General features: G+C 41.0%; 1 protein-coding gene across 2 annotated transcripts in view; it reads right to left on the reverse strand.

Annotated features, from left to right (window-relative positions):
• Positions 1-1,931: 1,931 nt before the first annotated feature.
• The window catches only part of mdfi (MyoD family inhibitor), a 32,969-nt gene continuing 11,377 nt past the window's right edge, over positions 1,932-23,523 (reverse strand). The window contains exons 3-6 of one of the 2 annotated variants that reach the window (XM_061689111.1): positions 21,001-21,138; positions 10,278-10,430; positions 8,967-9,332; positions 1,932-4,872 (exon numbers count right to left, since the gene is read on the reverse strand). In XM_061689111.1, the coding sequence (XP_061545095.1) occupies positions 4,619-4,872; positions 8,967-9,332; positions 10,278-10,430; positions 21,001-21,138 (911 nt within the window). In that variant the 3' untranslated portion in view covers positions 1,932-4,618. The remainder of the gene's footprint in view (positions 4,873-8,966; positions 9,333-10,277; positions 10,431-21,000; positions 21,139-23,523) is intronic. The other variant, XM_061689112.1, reaches the window with a different exon arrangement.

Consider the following 23,523-nt stretch of genomic DNA (forward strand, 5'->3'; position numbering starts at 1 on the left):
CCCAGCGTCTGACCTCATCACCTTCATTAGAATGCAGCCTTTGTAATTTCATGCTTAATATTCAATAGCCACTTGTCCCCTGTGCCCGCTTTCTGCATGTGAAATTTCTGCAAAGTATGTGTATCATTTTTTGGTTTGTTGAGTGTGTGTGTGTGTGTGTGTGTGTACGTGCATGTGTGTGCGCGTATACATGGAAAAGGAAATGAGGGCCGACTGCAGCATGGCTTCCTGCAAAACAGATGTCCAAAGATGTCCTCTTCATCTCAATTCCAATTGTGGAGTTTCAACTGACTCCATGTCTCATCTGAGTCATTGCCATACTTGTATGTACACTTTCATCTCCACACACAAACATACACACACGCATACATGTGCGTGTACAAACTCATCAATAAACAGGAGCTGACCCCTTTACATTCATTTTCCTTCCTGATTTTTACAAAGAATCTTCTCAAAGTGATGATGGCCCAACACATCATATTCACGCACAGCAAGAGCTCAGTCAGCAAACACACAAGTGCATGCACTCATGCACGCACAACTCACATACACTATAGTGTACATTGTTGTTCAACGCTGACTCTTGACTACATGCAACAGACCACAGTTAAATGAAGGAAGGATTAAGGCAAAAAAACAAAAACAAACAAAAAATCTGTTAAAACCAACGTCCCCTGAACTTCTCCACAAACACTAATATCTTGGCCTGAGCACACATTCCTCCTCAACTACTTTGGCAAGATGTTAAAAAACAACACATTAAAGGATTTGGTTCCGCATGAGCCCAGTTGTTGTGCCGTTTCTCGTATTTCTGACATTTTCTCCTCTTTCTGTCAGCTGCAGAGACAACTAATGTGCCAGGGTTCTGGGAAAACCTCCAGATACTAAAGATGTTTTTGAAACCATATTAATGGAGAAATCTAGGTTAAAAAAAAAAAGAAGCAAGGATCAGCAACATTACTGTTTGAATGTGAGAAAATGGCCCTGAACTACTTGAATTGTTATCTTACAGGAACCATATTTACAAACACCTTTTCCATATGAAATTCAAATTTCTTTATGGACAGTCATATTTGGCCTTTTACCAAGAGTGACTTTATGAGAAACCTGCTAAAGAATTTCAAAAACAGTCGATCGATGATAATCGATTCCTCGACTGTGGTCCCCCTTTGATTTGTTTGCATTTTCTTTCAACTGTTTTCCCAGCAGGAACTTGTGAAACTAGAATTGAGGTCTTCCAGTGTTAAACTATCACCATCATAGAAGTACACTGCCATTTTTCAGTAAAAAATTAACGTTCTTCATGGCCATACACATGTATAAACTAAGACGTTAACCACCAATAACTTAAAAAATATATATTTAATGAAAAATTAACTAGACAAAGTTATTCTTATGTGAGTCACCACCACTGTTTTGAGCCCTGTGCCCTTTTAATGCCCTTCTTCTACAAAGGTATGAGTATTAATGCCACCTACTGATAAAACCACCCTCCTTTATTCCCATACAAACAGTAGATTTAAATGAAGATATTTCTTTGAAGAAAATTTGGTTGATTTGAGTTTAATTAGTGATACAATAAGATTGATAAAAATAGCAAAGAAATCACCTAACAATGGCCTCATCAGGAATGTTTTCCGACATTCGATAAACTGCGTTCAGCTCTGGCAAAAACAATTTGGCACGTTAAGCACCAGTGTGAGCCACAAAAAATAAAAATAAAAGTCCCATTTGAAATATTCCTTCACAAGTCACACCATATTCGAATATATGATCCGGAGAAGAAGCTATTAATTGAAGCTTGTCGATCCGTTACAAACCTTTTGTTCTGTTTCACAAATGGAGTCAGGAAATCGTGAAATTCATTATTTTGGTGGTATGAAAGTAAGGCCAAAAATAATAACAAATATCCATGTTTTGGAGTTCACATTGTTTATTCAGTACTAAACGAAAAGTTTTTCATGTGACTCCCAAGACAGCAATTGAAGTAAACAAAGTTGCTATGTTGTAAACAGATTGACATTATTGTGGACAATACTCAAGTAACATTTCATCTGCACTGTGATAGACTTTACACTACTAGTAGAGGGGTCCAGCTTATATATAAACCACTTAAAAAAAATACAAATAAAATTATCACAAGATTACAAGTCCATAAAGCTAAACAATGTTCGTAGTGAAGTTTAAAAAAAAATGGAATGGGAATAATGGAACATCATTCAAATACCAGAGAATGAATGGTATGGTAGGACCTACATAACATTTCTATTTCCAGTAATAATAGCCATAATATGTTTATCCAAATTACATTTATTCATTTATTTTTACAAGGTGTTATCCACTTCCCGACCAAACCAACCAACCAACCAACCAACCAACCAACATGGTGCAGATGTTGCTTTAATAGTAGTGTTAAAATAAAATGTTTCTTCCGGAACAATACACTGTATGTGACAACAGTGACAAGTTAGTTTAGCATGTATGTATGTATGTGTTGGTTTAAAGCTTGGTTACTCTGAACGAGAATAAACAAACTGTGTTGCCCACGCCTAGTAGACTGTTAAAGAAAACAAACAAACAAAAACATTGTGCTGTTGTCATCAATGAATACGTTGTGCTTAAAAATTGGCTTTTTGGCTGTGAAGCGATAGACTGATATCAAAGTAGCTTTCATTTACTGTAAGGATTCACCCTAAAAATATTTTCCTTTGGTTTTGCCAAGTACATACAATTTTGATGGTTGTTCTTGTGATATGGTTGGTTTGGCGACAGAGAAACTGTAAAGTGCTACGGTATTTTGTATCTTACCCCAAACATGACATTGTAATCCATTTGTCTGTAGTATTCTATGATCCAGTTGTCCCTCCATAAATCTCTGTTAAATATTGCATTGTTTTCCAGGGCTTTCCAGGATTATAATTTTCAATGTGTTGGAAATTTTGAGACACTCTTAGTGATGACATCTCCAGTTCCACTTGTTTAATTCCAGAAACTTTCATTTCTGCGTTGCTGTTATTAGCTTGATTTTCTCCTCTTTGTGTATTCTTACCAAAGTCAGCCCCCGAGAATAGGGTTTGAATTCACACACAAACCCTTCTATGTACACACGTTTATAAATCAAGAAACTATCTTCCAGTCAAAGTAAACTTTGATATTTTCAAGAAACAAAATTGCACAAAATATCGGATTATTAGAGGAGAGATATGCATCAAGTCATTTATAAAGCACATAGTGTTGGCTTGGAGAAAATGTGTGTGATGGTATAAGAGTCAAGGCCTGTTATCAAAATCGTACCATTCATACTATGGGCGTGTGAATCCAACTTAGCATAATGCAATATGAGATTTTCACTGGCAGAATTCAATTAGATGTTCAGCAGTACCTGCTCTACAGCTAGCTTGGTCAAACCTGATAACACAGAAATGTGATTTTCACATTAGAGGAGAAATGCAAATATCTTAACGAAAATCTAGCCCCCAAAAAGGATTAATAGAGATTTGGAATCTACTTGGAAAGGGAGGCAGTGAGCTAAGCCGAGAAGACCATTTGTTCACATAACGAGCGTGACAAAGAAAGATGAAATGTATTCAAGAAAAATGCTGCCTTCTAGTCCAGTCCTTTTACCAGTTTTGACCATTTGGACGAGGAATATTTCAGTGGACACAGCCGAACTCCTCAAATCAATGTAAAAGTAAACACGATATGAACTATGAAATGAGGAGAGACATTTGATTGCGAACGCTCCCGTCACGTTAAGCAGAGAATGTGATCATTCTAAATGCCATCAAGCGTTGCCCGCTGATGTCCATCACTAACGGGCCTGATTTGATGCACTCCATCTGCAAGCTGATGAATGACTCTCTCATGATTCTACGCTGATTACGTCTGTTAAATGAGACACTTACGAACAAAGGAAATGTGTCTATAATATTGCCACAAGCCACGATTATTCTCTGTTTTGTAGATTTCTCCGTGGACAAAGACATCAATGGATCCAACATCAGCCTCTTGGGCCGTGCGTGTCACAAAGGCCATGGCATGCAATCAGACTGGAAGACGTTAACCTTGCCAAGGACAGACTCAGACAGTTCTACAGAGAGCTGAGCTTCAATTTTTCCATTACGCTGCTGCTCTTATCAACAGAAACACTAAAATCCGGTTAAATGGATCCATTTTCTCATTTGCCTTTGGAGGTCATTTTTCACGCTTGGAGAACTCCAGTCACTTAGACGGCACAAGGGGCTCCATTGGAACAATCCAGTTCGCGCACGTTAGCGGACCACAGCTGAAACTGCAGTGCACATCAGACTGTGTAGCGATGGCCCAACAGCCAGCACAAAGCAGGACGGGCTGCTTTTCTCTGCTTTGATCCATAAGAGAGGGAGGAATTCACCATTGACTGCTCTCAAACTCTTTTGTGAGGGACATACTGTATTGTGGAGCCAACAAGGCAAGCCAATATCGTGAGAGCCACAGAGTCCAAGCCAAGTTATGACAACAAAGACCGAATGTAGAACTTCGGAGCTTTGACAAGACGCTGATTGAAGTCGCTCCCGGGCTTTGTGGAGATAAGATTGAGAAGTGAAGAAGTGGTTGCGCCTCCCTGGGCGTAGTGACCTCAGGAAGAGAAGCAAAGGCTGCAGCACTCCATGCAGATCTCCAGACAGTCTGCAGACTCACAGCAGGCGTCGATGATGCCGCAGTCCATGTCGCACGGCAGATCGCAGTCACCGCACTCCTCCGACGCGCAGCAGCAGCAGAAACACGAGTCGTTGCCTGCGCACGAGCCGCAGGTGGCGCAGTCCAGGACGATGTTACACAGCGTCAGGAATTCACAAAAGAGGCAGGCCAGGATGCAGTGAACGCAGCAGTCTGGAGATAAAGAAAGTTCACTTTTTAATTTACATTTCTCACTTTTATTGGAATCTGATATAAGTGCACCCATCAGTACAGTCCTTCACTACAGTGTTTCCCTGCTGTATCGCAATTGCAGTGTTTGCGCCCCTGCTATAAGTGATCAATTTCTAGGGTTTTTACAGTATACAGTATACTTACGAACATTTATCTTACATTTATCTTACAAACATTTCAGACATATGAACATTTCTGTATTTTTTTTTAAAGGTCCCTCATTTTGGCAAACCAACTTTTTCGAGTATTTGGGATGTAATATTGTTTTTATGGTGCCTCAGTAAACATGAAATATGAATTAAAATCGTCCACGCATTCCTGAGTTCCAGACGTTTTTCTGCTGAGAGGCCTGAAATCAGGTCATTCCAATTTTTCAAGCTTATCTTTGTCACTAGCGAAGATCTCCAACTTACTTTTCCGCTCCCGAGCCAGTGCTGTCAACATAACAAACGTGTGCTCTCACAAGTGGGTCTTCTACAAGGAAGCAACCAATCAGGGAAAAGGGGGTGGTCTTAGCCAAATATGGACAAAATGGACACAAAACTGGGTCAAACAGAAGTAGCCCTCAGAGGGGCCTTTTCAGCATACTCATATGATTAGGCCTGTCATGAGAATTACTATATCGACTTATCCTTCGATACACAAAATGGACAACGATAGTTTTTCAGGACTCGATAATTGGTCATTGTTGTGGTGAGCTGACGTGCGGATCACACAGTGAGCCGACAGAGTTGGACGGCTGTGTCATTGGCCGCCAGTGGGCTCATGGAATGCCGGCGGACCGATCCACTCTTGGCTCTGTCCAATACTCCACATCCTTGCTTCATGTGCAAAGTTAACTGTTTATTGTGTTTGCTAGCCTGGCCGTGAGCTTACGAGCTAGCCTGCGAACTAACGAGCAAGCGAGTTAAGGATCTAAACAGCTCGCTCCACTGTGGCGAAGTCGTTTAAAACGTCAGTGCTGCTCCGAGTTGTTGTTGTTAGTTGTGTTAGTCCCCCAATTAACACAAACATGGGAACGTTAACTGTTTATTAAGCATAACCTCAGTGGCATACGTTATTCAGCCAGTAGTTGACTACAGCAAACGTCAATGTATATTTGATTGACAGGTTAACGGCTCCTCTTGAGAGGACCAACCACACCGTAGCCGGGTTTCCATGGAGACTCTCTGGTCAACTGTTCACAGGTGACGTGATCTATTCCGATTGGGTATATACATGATGTGCACTACATTCATTCGGAACAGGCATGAAACATGCGCGCGGTGTCTTGAACATCACGTCATTTATCAAGATGGAGGTCTGTCCTCAATTCAGCACAGTAGTATAAGTAGTTAAAAAAACAAGATCACTGTCGCATATGAGCTCCGTCAGGAGCTGCCATATTTACGCCGTGCGTAAACGATGACATCATCACACATTTACGTTGAGACGAAGCATGCGCAGACAGAGCTTTTCCCGGTACTATTATGAATGACGTGATACATGGTGAAAATTTACTTCTGATCGATTTGGCAAAAGAAATATTCAACCCTGTGTAATCGAATGAAAGTCCATTGAGATTTGGTTTATTCCGATTGAGGTTTTTATTTGGAGCATTTTCATTCGGTTTGGGGTTCTAAACCGATTATAATCGGAATAGAAGGCTCCATGTAAACCAGGTTAATCTTGCAGCTCTTTATTCTTTATTTCAGATAGAGGGGAATCCTTCTCACAGAGTAAAGAAAAACAATTTAATAGAGAAATAAGAAAATAAATAACAATAATAACAACAAGAATGATTTAAAAGAAAACAATAAGAGAGGGTGGCGGCACGGTGGACGACTGGTTAAAGCGTCAGCCTCACAGTTCTGAGGACCGGGGTTCAATCCCCGGCCCCGCCTGTGTGGAGTTTGCATGTTCTCCCCGTGCCTGCCTGGCTTTTCTCCGGGCACTCCGGTTTCCTCCCACATCTCAAAAACATGCGTGGTAGGTTGATTGAAGACTCTAAATTGCCCGTAGGTGTGAATGTGAGTGCGGGTGGTTGTTTGTTTGTATGTGCCCTGCAATTGGCTGGCAACCAGTTCAGGGTGTACCCCGCCTCCTGCCCAATGACAGCTGGGATAGGCTCCAGCACGCCCGCGACCCTAGTGAGGAGAAGCGGATCAGAAAATGGATGGATGGATAATAAGAGAGGGCCTTATTTTTCCTGATTTCATAGGCGTGAAAAAAACAACAATATCGTTTATTGTGATAGTTTTTGGCCGAATATTTCATCTTACAAAAAATTTATATCGTTACAGGACTAAATATGACAAAACCGAGGTGTTTTTTTTTAAAATGAAATTGACACTTAAATACTAAGTCCATGTTAGAGAGTCACTCTATGGAGGTTCACTCTATGGAGGTCTAACTTGCCAAAATATGGAACCTTTAATACGTTCGTGAAGAAGTACAGTTCAGTAAAGTGCTAAAAAAAATCCAGCTGCATGGTCTGCACCCTTTGGTTTGCGTAGCAGTGACATCTGTACAGTGCAATTTGCTTGTGTTGGGAGGAGCTAAACACCCTGCTGTCCATTAATTGGTTGACAGATAGTCACTTTAGCACAACAATTGAATATAGGGAAAAAAAAAAACCATCATTTAAATAATATTGTTGATTGCGACAGAGGCATCTGTTTTTATAGATAATGTCACTATGTAGCAGTGTGCTGTATTGTGTTTATATTCTTGAGTTCATTGGCAAATGACATGCTGAATGCATTACATCTCGCAGTTATCATGTCACACTATTTATGTAGGTGATGCTGCTATCTCCCTCCTCACCTTCACGCCCTGCAATAAAAGCCAAACCAGATCAGGATTTAGCAATCGCCGCTCTACCGTGGCAAACAATAATATTGGGATTTTTCCAGTTGATTTATTATGTCAAAGACCTCCCAAAAGTGCGTTAAAATTTTTTAAAAAATAAATCAAAATAAAAAAATAAAAAAATAAAAATCAACTGGCCACCAAACCACTGCCATTGCGAAGAGCACGACAGTCCAACAACTCGGTACAATTGGCAAATACTGCACTGAACCAACGCAGATAGCATCGCAGTACACTGAATTTCTTGTGGTCTTCATCTACGTCAAAGTTTGGGGCTCGAACAGTAGAGCAGGTACAGATTGTCCTAGTTCAGTCTGTTCTCTGGCCACTATGCTGTCAATAAATCTTTTTCTAATCATATTTTCCAGGTAGATTATGACTATGACTATGACCCATTTGATATGGTTCGATTTGGTCTTGTCTACAGGCATCTTGGAATAACTTGACCTAAGTAAGACTAAACCAAACAATTTGTTCTTAGCCATTTATACACACATTCACACAACAGTGTTTGCTTTCAGTGTACCTGAAAGGTACTTTTATTTTACTGTGGGATCAAGTATAGAACCCATAGAACTAAAGGAAGAACATGCATGTTCCATTAAAAAAATGTGAGAAATGTATTGTTGTGAGGCCACACTGCTAACCACTGGAAAGAAAATGCAGTTACTCCTTTTCATCCATCCATTTTCTGTACCGCTTTATCCTCACAAGGGTCGCGGGCGTGCTGGAGCCTATCCCAGCTATATTCGGGCAAGAGGCGTTGTACACCCTGAACTGGTCTCCAGCCAATCGCAGGGCACATATAAACAAACAACCATTCACGCACACACTCACACTTAAGGTCAATCAAGAGTCCTCAATCAACCTACCATGCATGTTTTTGGGATGTGGGAAGAAACCGGAGTGCCCGGAGAAAACCCACGCAGGCACGGGGAGAACATGCAAACTCCCCACAGGCGGGGCCGGGATTTGAACCCCGGTCCTCAGAACTGTGAGGCAGATGTGCTAACCAGTCGTCCACCATTCCGCCAAATTACTCCTTTATATTATGATAATTAATGCCATGATCCTGTAGTTTGTCATTACATAAATGTTGAACATACACTGTGTCGGATTGTAACGATTAAAGGTTGTCATAGCCAAGGGGTGGTACAAGAATCTTGTTGCTGTAATATTATTTGGATTATTACTAGTCTTCTTACCATCCTGTGCCTCTGTGGGAATCTGAGAGCTGTTGCTCTTGGAGCTACTCCTGGAGCTGGCTTTGCTCCTCTTGCTGCTCTGGGAGGTGATCGAGGGGTTAGACTGCAACTTCTTGCTGTTCCTGGGCCCTGCTGAGGAGGAGGAGGAGGTGGATGAGCCTCCTCTGGGGAGGGAGCCCAGTTTTGGATGAGGGCCCCCATTCCTGTCCCCGCCAGACTGGAGTGAGTGTGTGTGAGGTGTGGGACGCGGACAGTGAGTGGAGTGTGTGTGTGCGTGATGTTTAGTTCCGTTGCGTATTTGGCTGCTAGGTTGCGTCCGACATGGCTGGGTGGGGTGGATGGGTGTGGATCTGGCTGCTGGTTGACCTGTAAAGAGACAAAGGAGTTACTGTTCGGGGATACTGACTTCATATCACATAAATACAAGATAACAACTTCTTCACTACTATTAAAATTGTGAGTTCAATGTTTGTATTGTTTGTTCATGTACAGTCCTGCTCTCCAACTTCTGTACAGCCTGAGGCTTGTCTTTGCATGTGTGCAATTGCTCAGTGAGCCTCTCAAAAGCTACATTTAATTTAAAGCAAGCCCAAAGGCAGACTAGATTACTAAACTCCCCCTGATCTTATTTGTCTTAAACTCCTCCACAATCACCATTAGACTATCACTCATCTGTTGAACAACTGAATGAATCTCGAGTTTCACTGTTAATTATTTCATTTGAAAACAGGTGTCCAACATCCAAGAAATATATTTTCCTTTTGCAGCAGAGACAGACAGAGGATCAGCAGTTTTCTGAGAAATGTATTCTATTAAATTAGAATGATTGGATGGGTTTTGAATATGCCTAGCTCTATGGTGTATAATTTAATTAAACGATTCATTGAACGTGGGTAATTTCAGTGTATAAAGACAAAAGAGTTAAGCCTAAGCAGAACACACATGATGTACGACCCTCAAGACACCACTTCATGGATGATAGAGCCACATGGGCCCAAGATTATTTTGGCAACACTTTGTCAAACAGAACAATACATAGTTACATCCACCTATGCCAAATTAAACTCCTCTCCTCCAAAAGGAAGTTGAATTTTAACAGTGTTGAGAAGTAACGTCAACTCCTCTGTGCTCATGACAACTATCACGCAGTAGAAATGTGTGTTGTGGTCATTAGAATTTGGTGTGGACTCCACAGAACCATCTAGTCAGCGATGCAGTCAAAAGCCAAACTTCCATCATGTTGTAAGACTGTGTCAGTAACTTGGACCAACTGCCAAAAAGTACAAGTGGCCATGAATATTTCAACAATACCACACTGTGTGCAATGGTCGAATGTGTGGTTGCTGGAGGAGAGTTTGCTGGACTGGTGTGCCTGCAGTGGCGACCTCTCCCAAGTCAAGATTCTATGTTGTCTCAGGAAGAGAACAATGCTCGAGGGCATCTTCACTTCAGTCCTTAAAGTCCCTGTAAAGTAAAAATAGGTATTCTAAATTTGATACAACTAAAGTCATCACGTATATAAAATGAGGCTTCAAAATTGTGAATAATTAAGCCGTTGTCTGTGCTCTCGTGTCCACTGAAAAATGTATGCTACTTCATCTGGCAACTTTCTTATGCCTTCATGTATGTTTAAGATGTGAAAATATAGTATATCAACTAAAAGCGTGCGGTGGCTGGAATATATCCCACCACCTCCTCGTGGGGAGAGGCGCTAGCCACCAGCTAGCTTGCACACTAACAGGCTACCAGGGCTCCTCTCAGTCGGCGCACGGACGGTGGCTCGTCCGCGGCGTCACCTCTTCACTTGGGAATTTAAATAATGACAACGAGCTATTCTGTAAATTGTGGTCTCCAGGAAAGATGCATTTACGGGGTTTGGCCATTGCTAGCTAGCTAACTACAAGCTATAGTGGTAGAAATGGGCCCAGTAACTATAACTAAGTGACTCACAATTGCGCTGGATAATCACTGATGCGATTTGATATGGTGGGGAAGGGGCAACTCATGCCGGACACACAAGTGTGTCCCTGGGCACCATTTAAGCAGTGCTGGGTGATACGGCCTAAATTTGATATCATTTTTTTACCCTAATGTTTATACTCGATATGACTCGAGTATAAAATATATAAAATGTACCGGCATTACCAGACAGCTAGCAACCCTTTATTACTCAGTGACTGTTTTTTTTTTTTTTTTTTTTTTTTTTGTCAATGTATTTATGTCACAAAAGTGTCTCTGTCACTTGACTGTCTGTTGTCGTACTAGAGCGGCTCCAACTTCCGGAGACAAACTCCTTGTGTGTTTTTTTGGACATACTTGGCAAATAAAGATGATTCTGATTCTGACTCGATATTTATTGTAATAAAGGTTATAAATGTATAAAACTGGACCAGACCAAATTGATTGACATTATAAAGCAGGTTTATTTAACAATTATAAACATCAAAGAAATAAATTAATTTTGCCAGTATTTTAAAACATAATGATCTCAAAATTAGTGATGCACCGAAACAAAACAAATAAATAAAAAGAAAACGAGAAACCCAAGGCTGAAAACCGAAACACCGAAAGAAATTATTATGCCGATTATTAGTAAAATTACATTTATGGCTAGGACTGCAAAAGTGCCAACCTATTGAAATTCACTTCCAGAACACTGTGTCTGAATTTCCATATTTTCTTAAATTATGACAAGAACATTATTGTGAGACAGTTATTGCAGCATATTATGTAATAGGACAAAAACAATTCTGCATACTGGTCAATTGCACAACATAATCATTGCTCTCCAGTTGTAAGCGTTAATATTTGTTATTTGAATGTACTGTATTTCTTAGGGTTTGGCTCTGTTGTAGGTGGCAGCAATGCACTTAAATATGCCCAATCTGCCGGAAATCAAGAAGAAGACGAAGACATGAAGAAACTTGGCGTCATGAGGAACGAATATAATGCGGTGATCTGTAAATAAAGCGAATCAAAAAGGAAATACAAAATAAATAAATACAATTAAAATAATAACATTTTATTTCCATGATTGGAACGATTATTTCAAAAGCCTTCAAGGCTCCACTGTTTGTTTAAAATCCAAGTGAAACATAACATCGTGTCAAATATTGAAAGTGAGTAGTGATTTGACTGTTTATTGCAAGACATTTTTACAAGCCCTGGATATGACTATGAACAGTGACGTTAGCACTGATGCTAACACAACACAAAAGGCATACAGGCTAGCCCACCTTCCGTGTGTATGTAAAACTAAAACACAATAACAGTACATCTAGGACATAAAGATGAAACTGAACTTAGTAATCACTGTTTTGATTTAATTCAACATGCTCTGGCAACTTTTTCCAGTTAGGGTTTTAATAACGTGATCTGTTTAATCTCTGGAGTTTGTGCTATAGCGGTAAGAAGGCAGGAAAACACACCTTTGCTGCCAAGCTAAACAAAACTTAGAAGAAGATAAAGAAGAATAAAGTAGAAGACTGGGTTTAATGGCAGCATTTCATAGCATCCTTTGAAACCTTTAATATTTTCTTGACCATAAAGCACATGGTGTCTGGAGGTGTGGTGGGGCTCGATGAGACACGGTAGAGCACAACAGAACCAGGAAAAAAAAAAAAAAAACAATCAGCAACATGGGTTGCAGAGCCACAATCACGTTTTGGCTCAGCACCTTACACACACACACATACATGCACACACGCTGAGACTGTGGTCTTAAACTCTGGCTATGAAACACGACTAGCAATAAAAGTGTCTGTTCGATAACCGCTCCCAGACAGATAACCCAACAAGGACTGTTTTAACTGGCTCACGTCTGGCGTCGCGCTACCAATCCACTGTTATTTAAGATTCTTTTCATTCAGCGTTTTCTAACTTTGCTCCAGATGTTTGGCAAGTTGGACAGCCAGTGTGTGCATGCATTTTGCTAGTAGGAACTATAGTTTCTCCTCTAAACTATTACAGAAGTCAACGAGGACTGTTCTCTTGTCTCTTCCGCTCCCCCCCCCCCCCCCCCCCCCCTCTCACTTCATCACCCACCCCTGCCAACAACACTTCTGTGTCTGCCTTGTTTAAGAATTTTTCACAATAGAGCTTTTAACACCACAAGCTGGCCAGGATACTTCTTGGTGAGAGATGACGGGGATGACAGAGAGTGGTGGGATGGTGCACACGCCTCTTGGTTTGCATTGTCCTCGAAGGATTGCGGTTCGGGGTTTGTGTGGTGTGTGCGTGTGTGTGTGTGTGACAGCATGAATATAGCAGGATCTGGCATGCAAACAGACAAACTTTGAGAGCCCTGCAGTCTGGACTGTCTCCAAAGAGAGCTTGAGGTTAGACCCACTTGCGCACACAAATATATGCATGGATGAACACATGAAAGCCTTACTCCGAAAAAAAAAAAAAAACGAAAACAAAAAAAACCATAAAGATCCCTTTGTCTGAAATAGAGAATGTAAAGAAGTGAGATGAAGTGAGCGTGAGAGCGAAGGAAAGCAAAGCAATGGGTCGGTGTTTGTAGGTATTTGAAGCAGGACAACTTGCAAAGGCGTGACTCATAAACATAATGATTCAGCAGTGGTTAAAAATAACAGCGGAATTGGGCCAATGTGTGGTGTTGACATGATGAGACTGGGAAACTGCAGCGTGTTGTCCCCAATGCTCAAACGCATGCGCATATACTATATTACTATGCATATTATTAAGTGCAATGGTCCAGAGTGCGTAATCAAATGAGTCACAAACAGTCAGAGCGCTCCGTACCCCCTCCTCATGCACGCACACACCCAACTCATTTACACCCACACCCTTTACCTCCTTTCCTGGCATATCTCAGCTACCCTGTACTTACACACCTCCTTCCCAGCCCAGAGAAGTGTTCATCTCTCTACTTATCCTCTGTTGGCAAGAGCCACCGGGATAACTGGGAACTATGTTTGTCTCTAACTGCTTCATCTCCACTGCTGCAGCTTAGAGGTGAATATGGTGAAAGCTTTGAACGGCGGAGTACTTTATATGATACTGTATATTTACCAGTAAAGAAAACCCCCTCAATCCCGTCCTCATTATTGCACACTTGCATTCTTTTAAACAAGTCAAGCAAGTTGGTGCTGTAAAACGGGGAGAGAGATGTCTCAAAATTATTTGCGCGTTTTTCAAAGCCACAAATATATCTGCGATTTACATGTGTTTTTTAATGTCGTGTGTGCATTTATCATGGCTTATCATTTGTAAATATTAAATTTTGCTTGTGAATTGTTGAAAGTGCGTTTGTGGATCAGCGAGCACGTGCATTTATTTTTGAGTTAGGAAGGCCCTCCCTCCATCCGCTAGGCAGCAATGTTGCTGTCACCGTTGATACTTGACTGAAAGTCATTTTTATGGGAATCCAATAGTCTATGGTCTGACCCTGCTGAAATCCCCCCAAAATTGACCATGGCTGAACAAGGTGGACAACCAGCAGCCTCATAATTAGTAAGTAAAATATAAAAAAAAAATCACCTTCCTCATCTGTCAGCAAGATACAAAAAACAGCGTATTAATAAAGTGTTTAAATAATAGTGGCTCGCTCTCAAACATACATATATATATATATATATATATATATATATATATATATATAACTTGTAAACATGTAAATCGCGGATATATTTGTGGATTTGAAAAAAGGAAACAAATAATTTTGAGACATATCTCTCCCCATACTGTAAAACGCTATTTAAAACCACCTCCACAAAGAATTTCACGCATTTTTGGCTACAATAAACCAGTGATCAATACTTTAATGTTAATGAGGCCTGTTTTGTTTTTTTTGTTTGTTTTGTGCGATTTTCGTGGTATGTATAAATGGTGTGTCAAAACCTCGTCATAATTATCAGTTCATATGTAAAACTCATTTTTGCTCATGGGATGTATTTGTTAGCCATTGATCGAATGATTTTAATGCATGGTAGAAGACATTCACTAAAACACAGTGGCTGGCCATGTTTTGGGGTTTACTAGTGAGGAATCTTTGAGGTCTGGCATGGAATACCCATCTTGCCTAGCTACAGATTTAGAAATACAAAATGTTTGACGTGCAAGGAATTCATTTGTTTCCTTTATAGTACTGTCTGTGAACCAACTACAAAAGAAAAACTGCAGGCGTAGACACCAGTATCAAAATAAACAGATTCAAACACTGTGCGGGCCAGGTAACTATGGGGCCCTTCTTTTTCACACATACGACTGTACTGTATATAGAACAACCTCTCTTAATTTCAGTAAATATTAACAAGTATTTTTATATGACTTATTGAATGTCACTTTCAGTAGCTTTTGGTTTTACATTTTTGATGTAAAACACCTTGGTGCCCAGAGTCCATCCAATGGCTCGAGCGCAGCCGCTAAGCCGGTCTGCGCATCTCCACGCAATCGATTGGGCGAGAGGCGCCTTTTTGTTTGCGCCAGCCTCCGTCCCAACAAACGCTAACCCACGGGCTGGCATCGGCTGTTAGTGGACTTCCGCTTCGTGAAGCCGCATCCTGGCTGACCGGGAAGCCCCTTTAGCCGGCCCTCCGCGGGCCGCCACCACCGTTGCCCCTCAAAGAGCTAATCCGTCGAATTATTTAAGCATATTGTAACAACAGCACTCTTTCATGGTATACTAGTGAATGTTTATCTCAAGTCGAAAGTCGTGGGGGAAAGAACATAACACGGAGAGAGAATAACGATTGCGACTCCCCATTACAACATTTCCCCCGCCAATACATTACAGTCGTACCAAATATTAAATAATGAAATAGGTCCACACCCCACAAATACAATGCAAAAATAATCTGACCTATTTTGTTCATTTTGTAAATGGTACTCTTCAAGGATAATATTAGCTGTCACATAAGAGTGGTGATTATACAAATAACGATACATTCTGGAAAGACTTGTGCTTTTTGACATTCAAAACTGTTTATCTCAACCTAGCAACTGCTTTTTATTTATTTATTTATTTTTGCCTTTGACTCACTTGAGTGAATTCCAGATGAATGGAAATAGTGTGTAAACATAAGGAAACGATGGTTAGACTTGGGCATAGTGAAACAACATGAGACACAGCAGCATTTTACATGACCTGCAATACCAACCTAAAACACAGAAGCCTGGACCTCTTTTTCTCATCTTAAGGGCCATCTATAATTCTTCTCTGGCCGAAACCAGTAGGCGGTTTGTAAACTTGGTCCACGAAGACTTATCTTAACTTCCTTTTCTTAGAATTAAAATTCAAAGCAACCAAAATCCTTTAGAATAAACCAAGTGAGAGCGCTGTCTTCTCTTATTTTTTGCAAGAATAAGAAGAATAGGAAAGTTGGGACTAGTGAGCAAAACAGCACCGATAAACAAAACATGGAGAACAAATAATTTACATTTGTTTATGAAGTTCAATTATTAGGATCATCAAACAGGCTACAGACAGTACACCAGCAAATAGCAGAGTGCAAAGATGTCATGAGTAAATTAAAAAGACATGCTCCTATCAGATGAAATGTTAATCTAGAGATGTTTGTGTTCAGTCAACCAAAGGGGAAATGAATTAGAGTGTGCTGGTGTGAAAACACTATTAGGGTGGTTTGTTATAATCAAACCCTAATTCATCTTCCCCCTTAATGAGGTACATTTGGTCTGGTTTGAACAGTGAATAATTGAATTTGGTTGCTGGGTCTTCTTACGTCAGCACGGTGCGCGACTGATTAGCACATCTGGCTCACAGTTCAGGGGACCGGGGTTCAAATCCCAGCCCCGCCTGTGTGGAGTTTGCATGTTCTCCCCGTGCCTGGGTGGGTTTTCTCCAGACCCTAGTGAGGATAAGCGGTAAAGAAAATGGATGGATCTTCTTACTGTGTGAAATGGAATAGAACTGAATCAGAGGTTGGATTAAGACAGATTTACACTTTTACAAAGCCAACAACTGATTTGGACAACAAAAAGGGAACTTTGAAAGCACCTTTCAAGTGAGGTCGGTATATTATGTGCTAATTTGTCAATGACTAAGTGATTGCAAACAAAGTGGAAGGCAGCAAGGGATACCAGATAGCACGAGAAGAAAGCTGGAAGACACATTTGGTTTCAAAATTATATTGATGCTCAATTATTACTGTTTAAATGTATCACATCGTACTGAAAGTTATTGATATTAATTTACCCAATTTGTACAGCCAAATAATGTAAGATAAAAAAGGTGAACAACAAGAAACATAGCTGCATGATGTCTTTAACACCGCTAAACAGTCTGTGACAGCAGAAACCAGAGCATCTTTTGAAATGATTTATACGTCCAATACAAGACCTAAATTATTTAGGTCTTGTATTGGATCTTGTTAAATTGAGCAGTTGCAGCTACTGAACTGTCCCGCGAGTGCAGTTTGGCACTGTCCTGCTAAATTTCCCACCAACAAAGCATTGCACACCCCGTGATGATGACATAAAAGGCAACAATAACTCTATTGTCATCTTGTTAAAGACATAATACTTGCAGGGCTATGTCTTCGTTGGGCTGTCAACACATCTGCACATAAATTATCAGTTTTCTTGCGAACGTATAGCATGAGTCAGAGAGGAACAAAGATCCATTTCTCTGACGGAAAAAACCAAAACAATTTTAACCTAGCTTTGTGTCATAAACACTACTGTGAACTTCTCTGTGATAAATTACAAGTGCCTGGTGAAGCAGGGCCATTAAGCATGCACATACTGCTGTTAGCCTGACGTCAAAGACTGGCGGGTTCATGACATCACCGAGGAGTGCGTCTGTCTAACTCACACTTGCGCACACACTCTCAGACATGTTAACAGCTCTCGTGGCACATTGTTCTCAGACAGCTCCTCATAGGCCCAGCGCCAGACACATGCTTGTGCTACAATGTCATCACAACGTCAGTGCTGAGAAACCTTCTGTTTTTGCTTCTGTTTCTTCAAGCTCAATGCCACGCAAATAACACCCAGACACACAAACACACGCTAATAAACAGATCTCGCATAGCCATGACCTCAGCACACACCTTGAGTCATTTTATGCATCTTGTTTAGTTTGAAGTTGTGTTGTAGGTGAAGCAACCCATCTAAGAAAGAAGTGCAAAAGATAGTGAAGCATGGTAAAAAATTCCAACTAAACCCATGTTGCATAACTCTTCCTACCATATGGAGTCAGCGGGTTCCATAGATTTTATAAGGATATAGAACCCTGTTGGGAAGAAAGCACATGACTCAAACAAACCACCATCGTGGGCCTGAGAATAGGAACACACAGCAAATAGACCAGGTCGTGAGGCAAAACCACAGACAGACACAGCAGACGTTCACACACCCACTCACACGCTCACCATTCACCTACTTAAACGCTTCCCAACTGAGCTGCGGGGTCAGTCAGTTGCCACAAAGTAGCTATTACCAAGGGGCAGGTTTGGATGTGCGTGTCACCCGTCACTGGATTCCAGGAAACAAACGCTCATAGTTCTCTAACACAAGCTCATATGTCAACTTACTGAACTGTCTGCCCACTCCACATTTGCTTTTTCAGTCACTGTTACAAAACTGCAGAAAAGGCACACTTAGACAATGTGGAGCACAACGTTTAGAGAGCAATCATTAGGGGACTTAGCTCCGTGGCTGTGGCTGTAGAACTCAACGACACAGTAGAACGATTGGATTTACATTTGCCTTATTTCAAATTGGAGCCAGAGCAAGACATATATACATCAGAGGTGGTGGAAAGGCAGCCTAATTGTGCAACCTTTGGCTTTGATATAGCGGGCGTAACTGTGCTCCAGACGAAAAGAGTGAGAGACAGTCTCTCTGGCTGATACGTTGAACTTGTAATATGAGGGAGGGAAGTGGGTGGTGTCGGCTGATAACGATACGATTCAAGAGAAAGGACTTCCAGGTGTTTTGGACATGCACATCACAAAAACAGAGGCGGAGCGGCGCTACGAACTAGCAGGAGGAATGCAGGACAGGAAAACTGGCAATTTCAGGGAAGTAGCTTAGACTTGTGTTTGAATGAAGCCATTATCACTGACTATCACTATTATCTATCACTATTTCTTACAGTATGTTAAAAACAATAAAACATTGAATTCTAATAAAGTTATTTATTAATTTATTTTTATATACCCGTAAGCAAGGTTTTTGCTTTTAATATGCCTTTTACAGTTGGACTGCATTTCTTTAGACTCCAAACTATTTTGAACTAAATCAACAGTGCCTCTGTTGCGTGCAGCCAAGTAGTGCACAAAATTTTTCATCCAACTGTTTCAAGATGAAATTAAATTGTTCTTTCATTGGTCAAGGCTAACTGGAGACTATCCTAGTTAACCTTGGCCGAGCGGCTGCTACACCCTGGACTGGCCACGAGATCACATCAAGACAAACAATTATTCACACTCACGTTCTCACCTATAGGCAATTTATAGTCTCCGGTTAACCAATAATACCTGTTTTTGGAATGTGGGGGGAAGCCGGAGTCAATCAACAATCAATTCCACATAATCGAGAGAAATGTTAATGAATTAATCAGCTACTCGGTTTTACGATGCCCCATAACTGTAATATTCCTATGTATTGCCATCATCATGTGAATGATCATTGTCATCCTATACTTTGATTGTGTATTAAAAAGGCGTTTGTACTTTTCGTACGTTTTAAGATGTGGCGGTCCCACTCTGTCTTCTTATACTTGTTTTGAAAGTGGTGTTATTACACTTCAGATTAAACCGACCAGACTGTAATACAATTTGATGTAACCCCAAACCACCTCCTTTAGTCTGATCAAATTTTGGCTCTTTGGTTCAGACGGCTGTCTCAGACACTTTTCACACCAGCTATTCTGGTTCGGACCAAACAAAGTTGGCGGGAATGCGCTCTAAAAGTCCAGCACTGGAAAATACAGGTAATCATGTTCTGTGGTTCATTCCATTAGTCCACACAAGCTGCTGCAAGTTTGATGTTTATTACATCTTTTTGATACAGGAGTTTCCTTTTTTTTTTTTTTTCGATTATTGTTTTCGTCAAGGCGGCACGGATGCCGACTGGTTAGCACATCTGCCTCACAGTTCTGAGGACCGGGGTTCAATTCCCAGCCCCGCCTGTGTGGAGTTTGCCTGTTCTACCCGTGCCTGCGTGGGTTTTCTACGGGTACTCCAGTTTCCTCCCACATCCCCAAAACATGCGTGGTGGTTGATTGAAGACTAAATTTCCCGTAGTTGTGAATGTCAGTGCGAATGGTTGTTTGTTTCTATGTGCCCTGCGGTATACCCTGCCTCTCGCCCGACGATAGCTGGGCTAGGCTCCAGCACGCCCGCGACCCTACTGAGGATAAGCGGTACAGAAAATGGATGGATGTTTTAGTCAATACAAATGAGAAGTAAAGTCCCCAACAGGGCTCAATATAGGACCGTTAACTACAACACATGGTGCATTTCAAATAACAAATAAAGCAGCAGATACTGACATATTTCTTTAATAGGCACACGATGTCTTTTTTAGGAAGGCTGACAAACAAAATAGGAAAATGACATTTAGCGGCTGCTGGAAGAGAATATGACATCAGGCATGTGGCTTTCAACTTATTAAATCTAATGTTTCATTAGGATGCATATTGATTTGACTGATAACATAATGTCCTGTGAAGCGCGAACAATTAAATGAGATTTACAAATGGAAGCAAATTTTTCAGCGGCAGCCGCACTCGCCCACAGTGTCGTCAAGGTAACGACAACACTCGTTTTCCCATTATGAAGAGAGGAAGAAGACAGAAGAAAGGAGGAAACGTGTTTCATTTCAAGTGTGCTGATTTGAACGCAGGCTTGCTTGTGTTCAGAAATCAAGAACGTATCCTACTTGGCTGACAATGTCGCTATTTTTGTGGACCTATTTGTTAAAGGTCAGGACAATGTGACTCATCCGACCTTGTGATATGTAATGGAAACACGATTCTCACCAGTCTTTCTCTATTTGTGTGTACGTCTGTGAACTTGTGCGTGAGAATGTGCTATTTACTCACATGTGATACCCCTGCTGGGTGTTGTGAGCTCCGGGTGCGAGAGGCTACTTTTGCATTTGCCTCCGTCGTCACCTTGTGTCCTCTCTGGGATGACATTTGACCTCAATATGAGGGGCTCAGTGTAGGTGTTGGCCACATCTGAAAAAACAAACAAAGACAAAGCACCTAAGATAACATTAAACCTTTATCTGAGACCACACAGTAAACTTTATTTTGAAGGTGATTCCCAGTATACAAGAACCTTTTTGAAGCGTTGCTTTTCGTGGCCATATTTGTATGATGAAAAAGCCATACTCTCTGCCTGTGAAAACATGTCAATTCTTGTTGTTGTTCACATCCACATCCACTTCATTAATTTAAAAAGCAGCTCTGCTGACTTCAACAAAGCAGAAGATTTGTCTAAGTGTGTGTCTGTGTTGGTGTGTTTTCTGTGCTCAACCTGCATCTGGAAGTTGTTATAGTCAACCCCCTGGGATTGTTCAGGGGTCTATGTGCACACTTGTGTAACCTGAAATCCTGTGGCTCTGTGTATGTGTATGTATGTGTTGAGAGTATACAGTATGTATGTGTGTGTTAAAAATATATAGGAGGAGAACACACACACATTTAATATAAAAATATACAGCATACAAAATATACAGCATGTCTGGGTGTTTTATGTGTGCACTGGCACCTCACACTGCACTAATGAAGCTGTTATTATGTACACAACACACACACACACACACACACACACACGTGCATACGCACATTTACAACACGGAGGCCTTCAAAGCAGGGCAAGCTTGGGCCTCCAAGAGGTGCAGACTCATTCTGAGGTAAATGAGTGCCAGCTGGGTTTGATAAAAACACATTCACGCACACATATATGCACACACAAGCCAAACCACATCCTGTGCATGGACTCAACACTTCCCGGCTATGTTTATTTATTTTAGCAACTCTCGCTCACTTCTCTATCTGTTGTCCTGTCTCTGTCCCCAGCCTCTCACCCCGAAATTCATGTTGGCTCCACACTCACTTCAAATACATTCCCTCTAATAGCTGGCATAGCCTTACAAATACGTTCACATTTCTGTCAAGTCTTTGCAAAGACGTTTAAGTTTGAGCTGCAAGAGAGAAGTATTTTGCTCAGACTAGTACAAAGAAGATATAAAATGACTGCGGATGTTCCTTTCAAAGACAAACAAACCCCTGATTCCTTCAGGAAGAGGCACAGATTCAACTTCCTTTGCACTAAATGGCTCAAGTGACACAGTTCCAATGTTTTGCTCCCAAGTGGCACAATTCAGATGTGAGTCATAGCAGCGGAAAGAGAAAAATAATGCATAATATCAGATATCCTCAGATCGGTACCAAGTATCCTGAATACGTGCATAAAAAAAATCAGATATCTATTGGATACGCAACGACCGCAACCGCAGCGCAAACTCTGTCAATGCAAGCCTGAAAAATCCAAACTTATTGGATCGGCAAGGTCAATTCCTTTGTTTTTGAAGATATTTGGGTTTCAGATCAAAAGGTGAATATGAGACAAAAGTTCAGAATTCCAGCATTTATTTTATGGTATTTACATCTAGATGTGTTAAACAACTCAGGACAGAGCACCTTTTATTTGAAACCATCCACTTTTCAAGTGAGCAAAAGTATTGACACAGACATGATTAAGTTAACTTTAAGTGAATAACATTTAATATTTGGTGGCATAACCCCTACTTGGAATAACTGCCTCAAGCCTGCGACCCATTGACTTGACCAGGCTGATGCATTCTTCATTTGAAATGCTTTTCCAGGCCTTTACTGCAGCCTCTTTCAGTTCTCGTTTGTTTCTGGGGGTTCTCCCTTTAGTCTTCTCTTCAGGAGGTAAAATGCATGCTCTATTGTGTTAAGGTCCGGTGATTTACTTGGCCAGTCTAAGACCTTCCACTTTTTCCCCCTGAAGAAGTCATTTGTTGTGTTGGCAGTGTGTTTTGGGTCATTGTCTTGTTGCTTGATGAAGCTTCTCCCAATTAGTTTGGATGCATTTTTGCTTTTTGCAGTCCGGCCTGGTCCTTATCCCCCGCAAAAGCGGGGTTTCACTGTAATGGCAAGGTTATTATTTTCTTCTCTGTTGTGACCTAGTGTTTACAACTGCCTCACAGTTCTGAGATTAAGGTTTCGAATCTCTGCTCAAGCATTCCTCTGTGCCGTTTGCATGTTCTTTCTGTACTTATGCGGGGTTTTTCTGCATCCTCTAGTTTCCTACTACATTGCAAAAACATCTATGTTAGGTTACTTGAAGACTAAATTGCACATAGATGTGAATGTCAATGATTGTTTTTTTTATATACAGTACGTGCCCTGCAATTGACTGATGACTTCTCTCGGCCTAGTTGGCTGGGATAGGCTACAGCTGTTCGGTGACCCCAATGAGGACAAGCACTGTAGAAAACGGATGGATCAAGGGACAAAACCTAAATTCCATGTTGTCGTAACCCTTGTATAGTTGCATTTTGGACACCTACACAGGCAGGTTGTTTTATG

The sequence above is a fragment of the Phycodurus eques genome, chromosome 10 (genome assembly GCF_024500275.1).
Source record: "Phycodurus eques isolate BA_2022a chromosome 10, UOR_Pequ_1.1, whole genome shotgun sequence".
Lineage (NCBI taxonomy): Eukaryota > Metazoa > Chordata > Actinopteri > Syngnathiformes > Syngnathidae > Phycodurus > Phycodurus eques.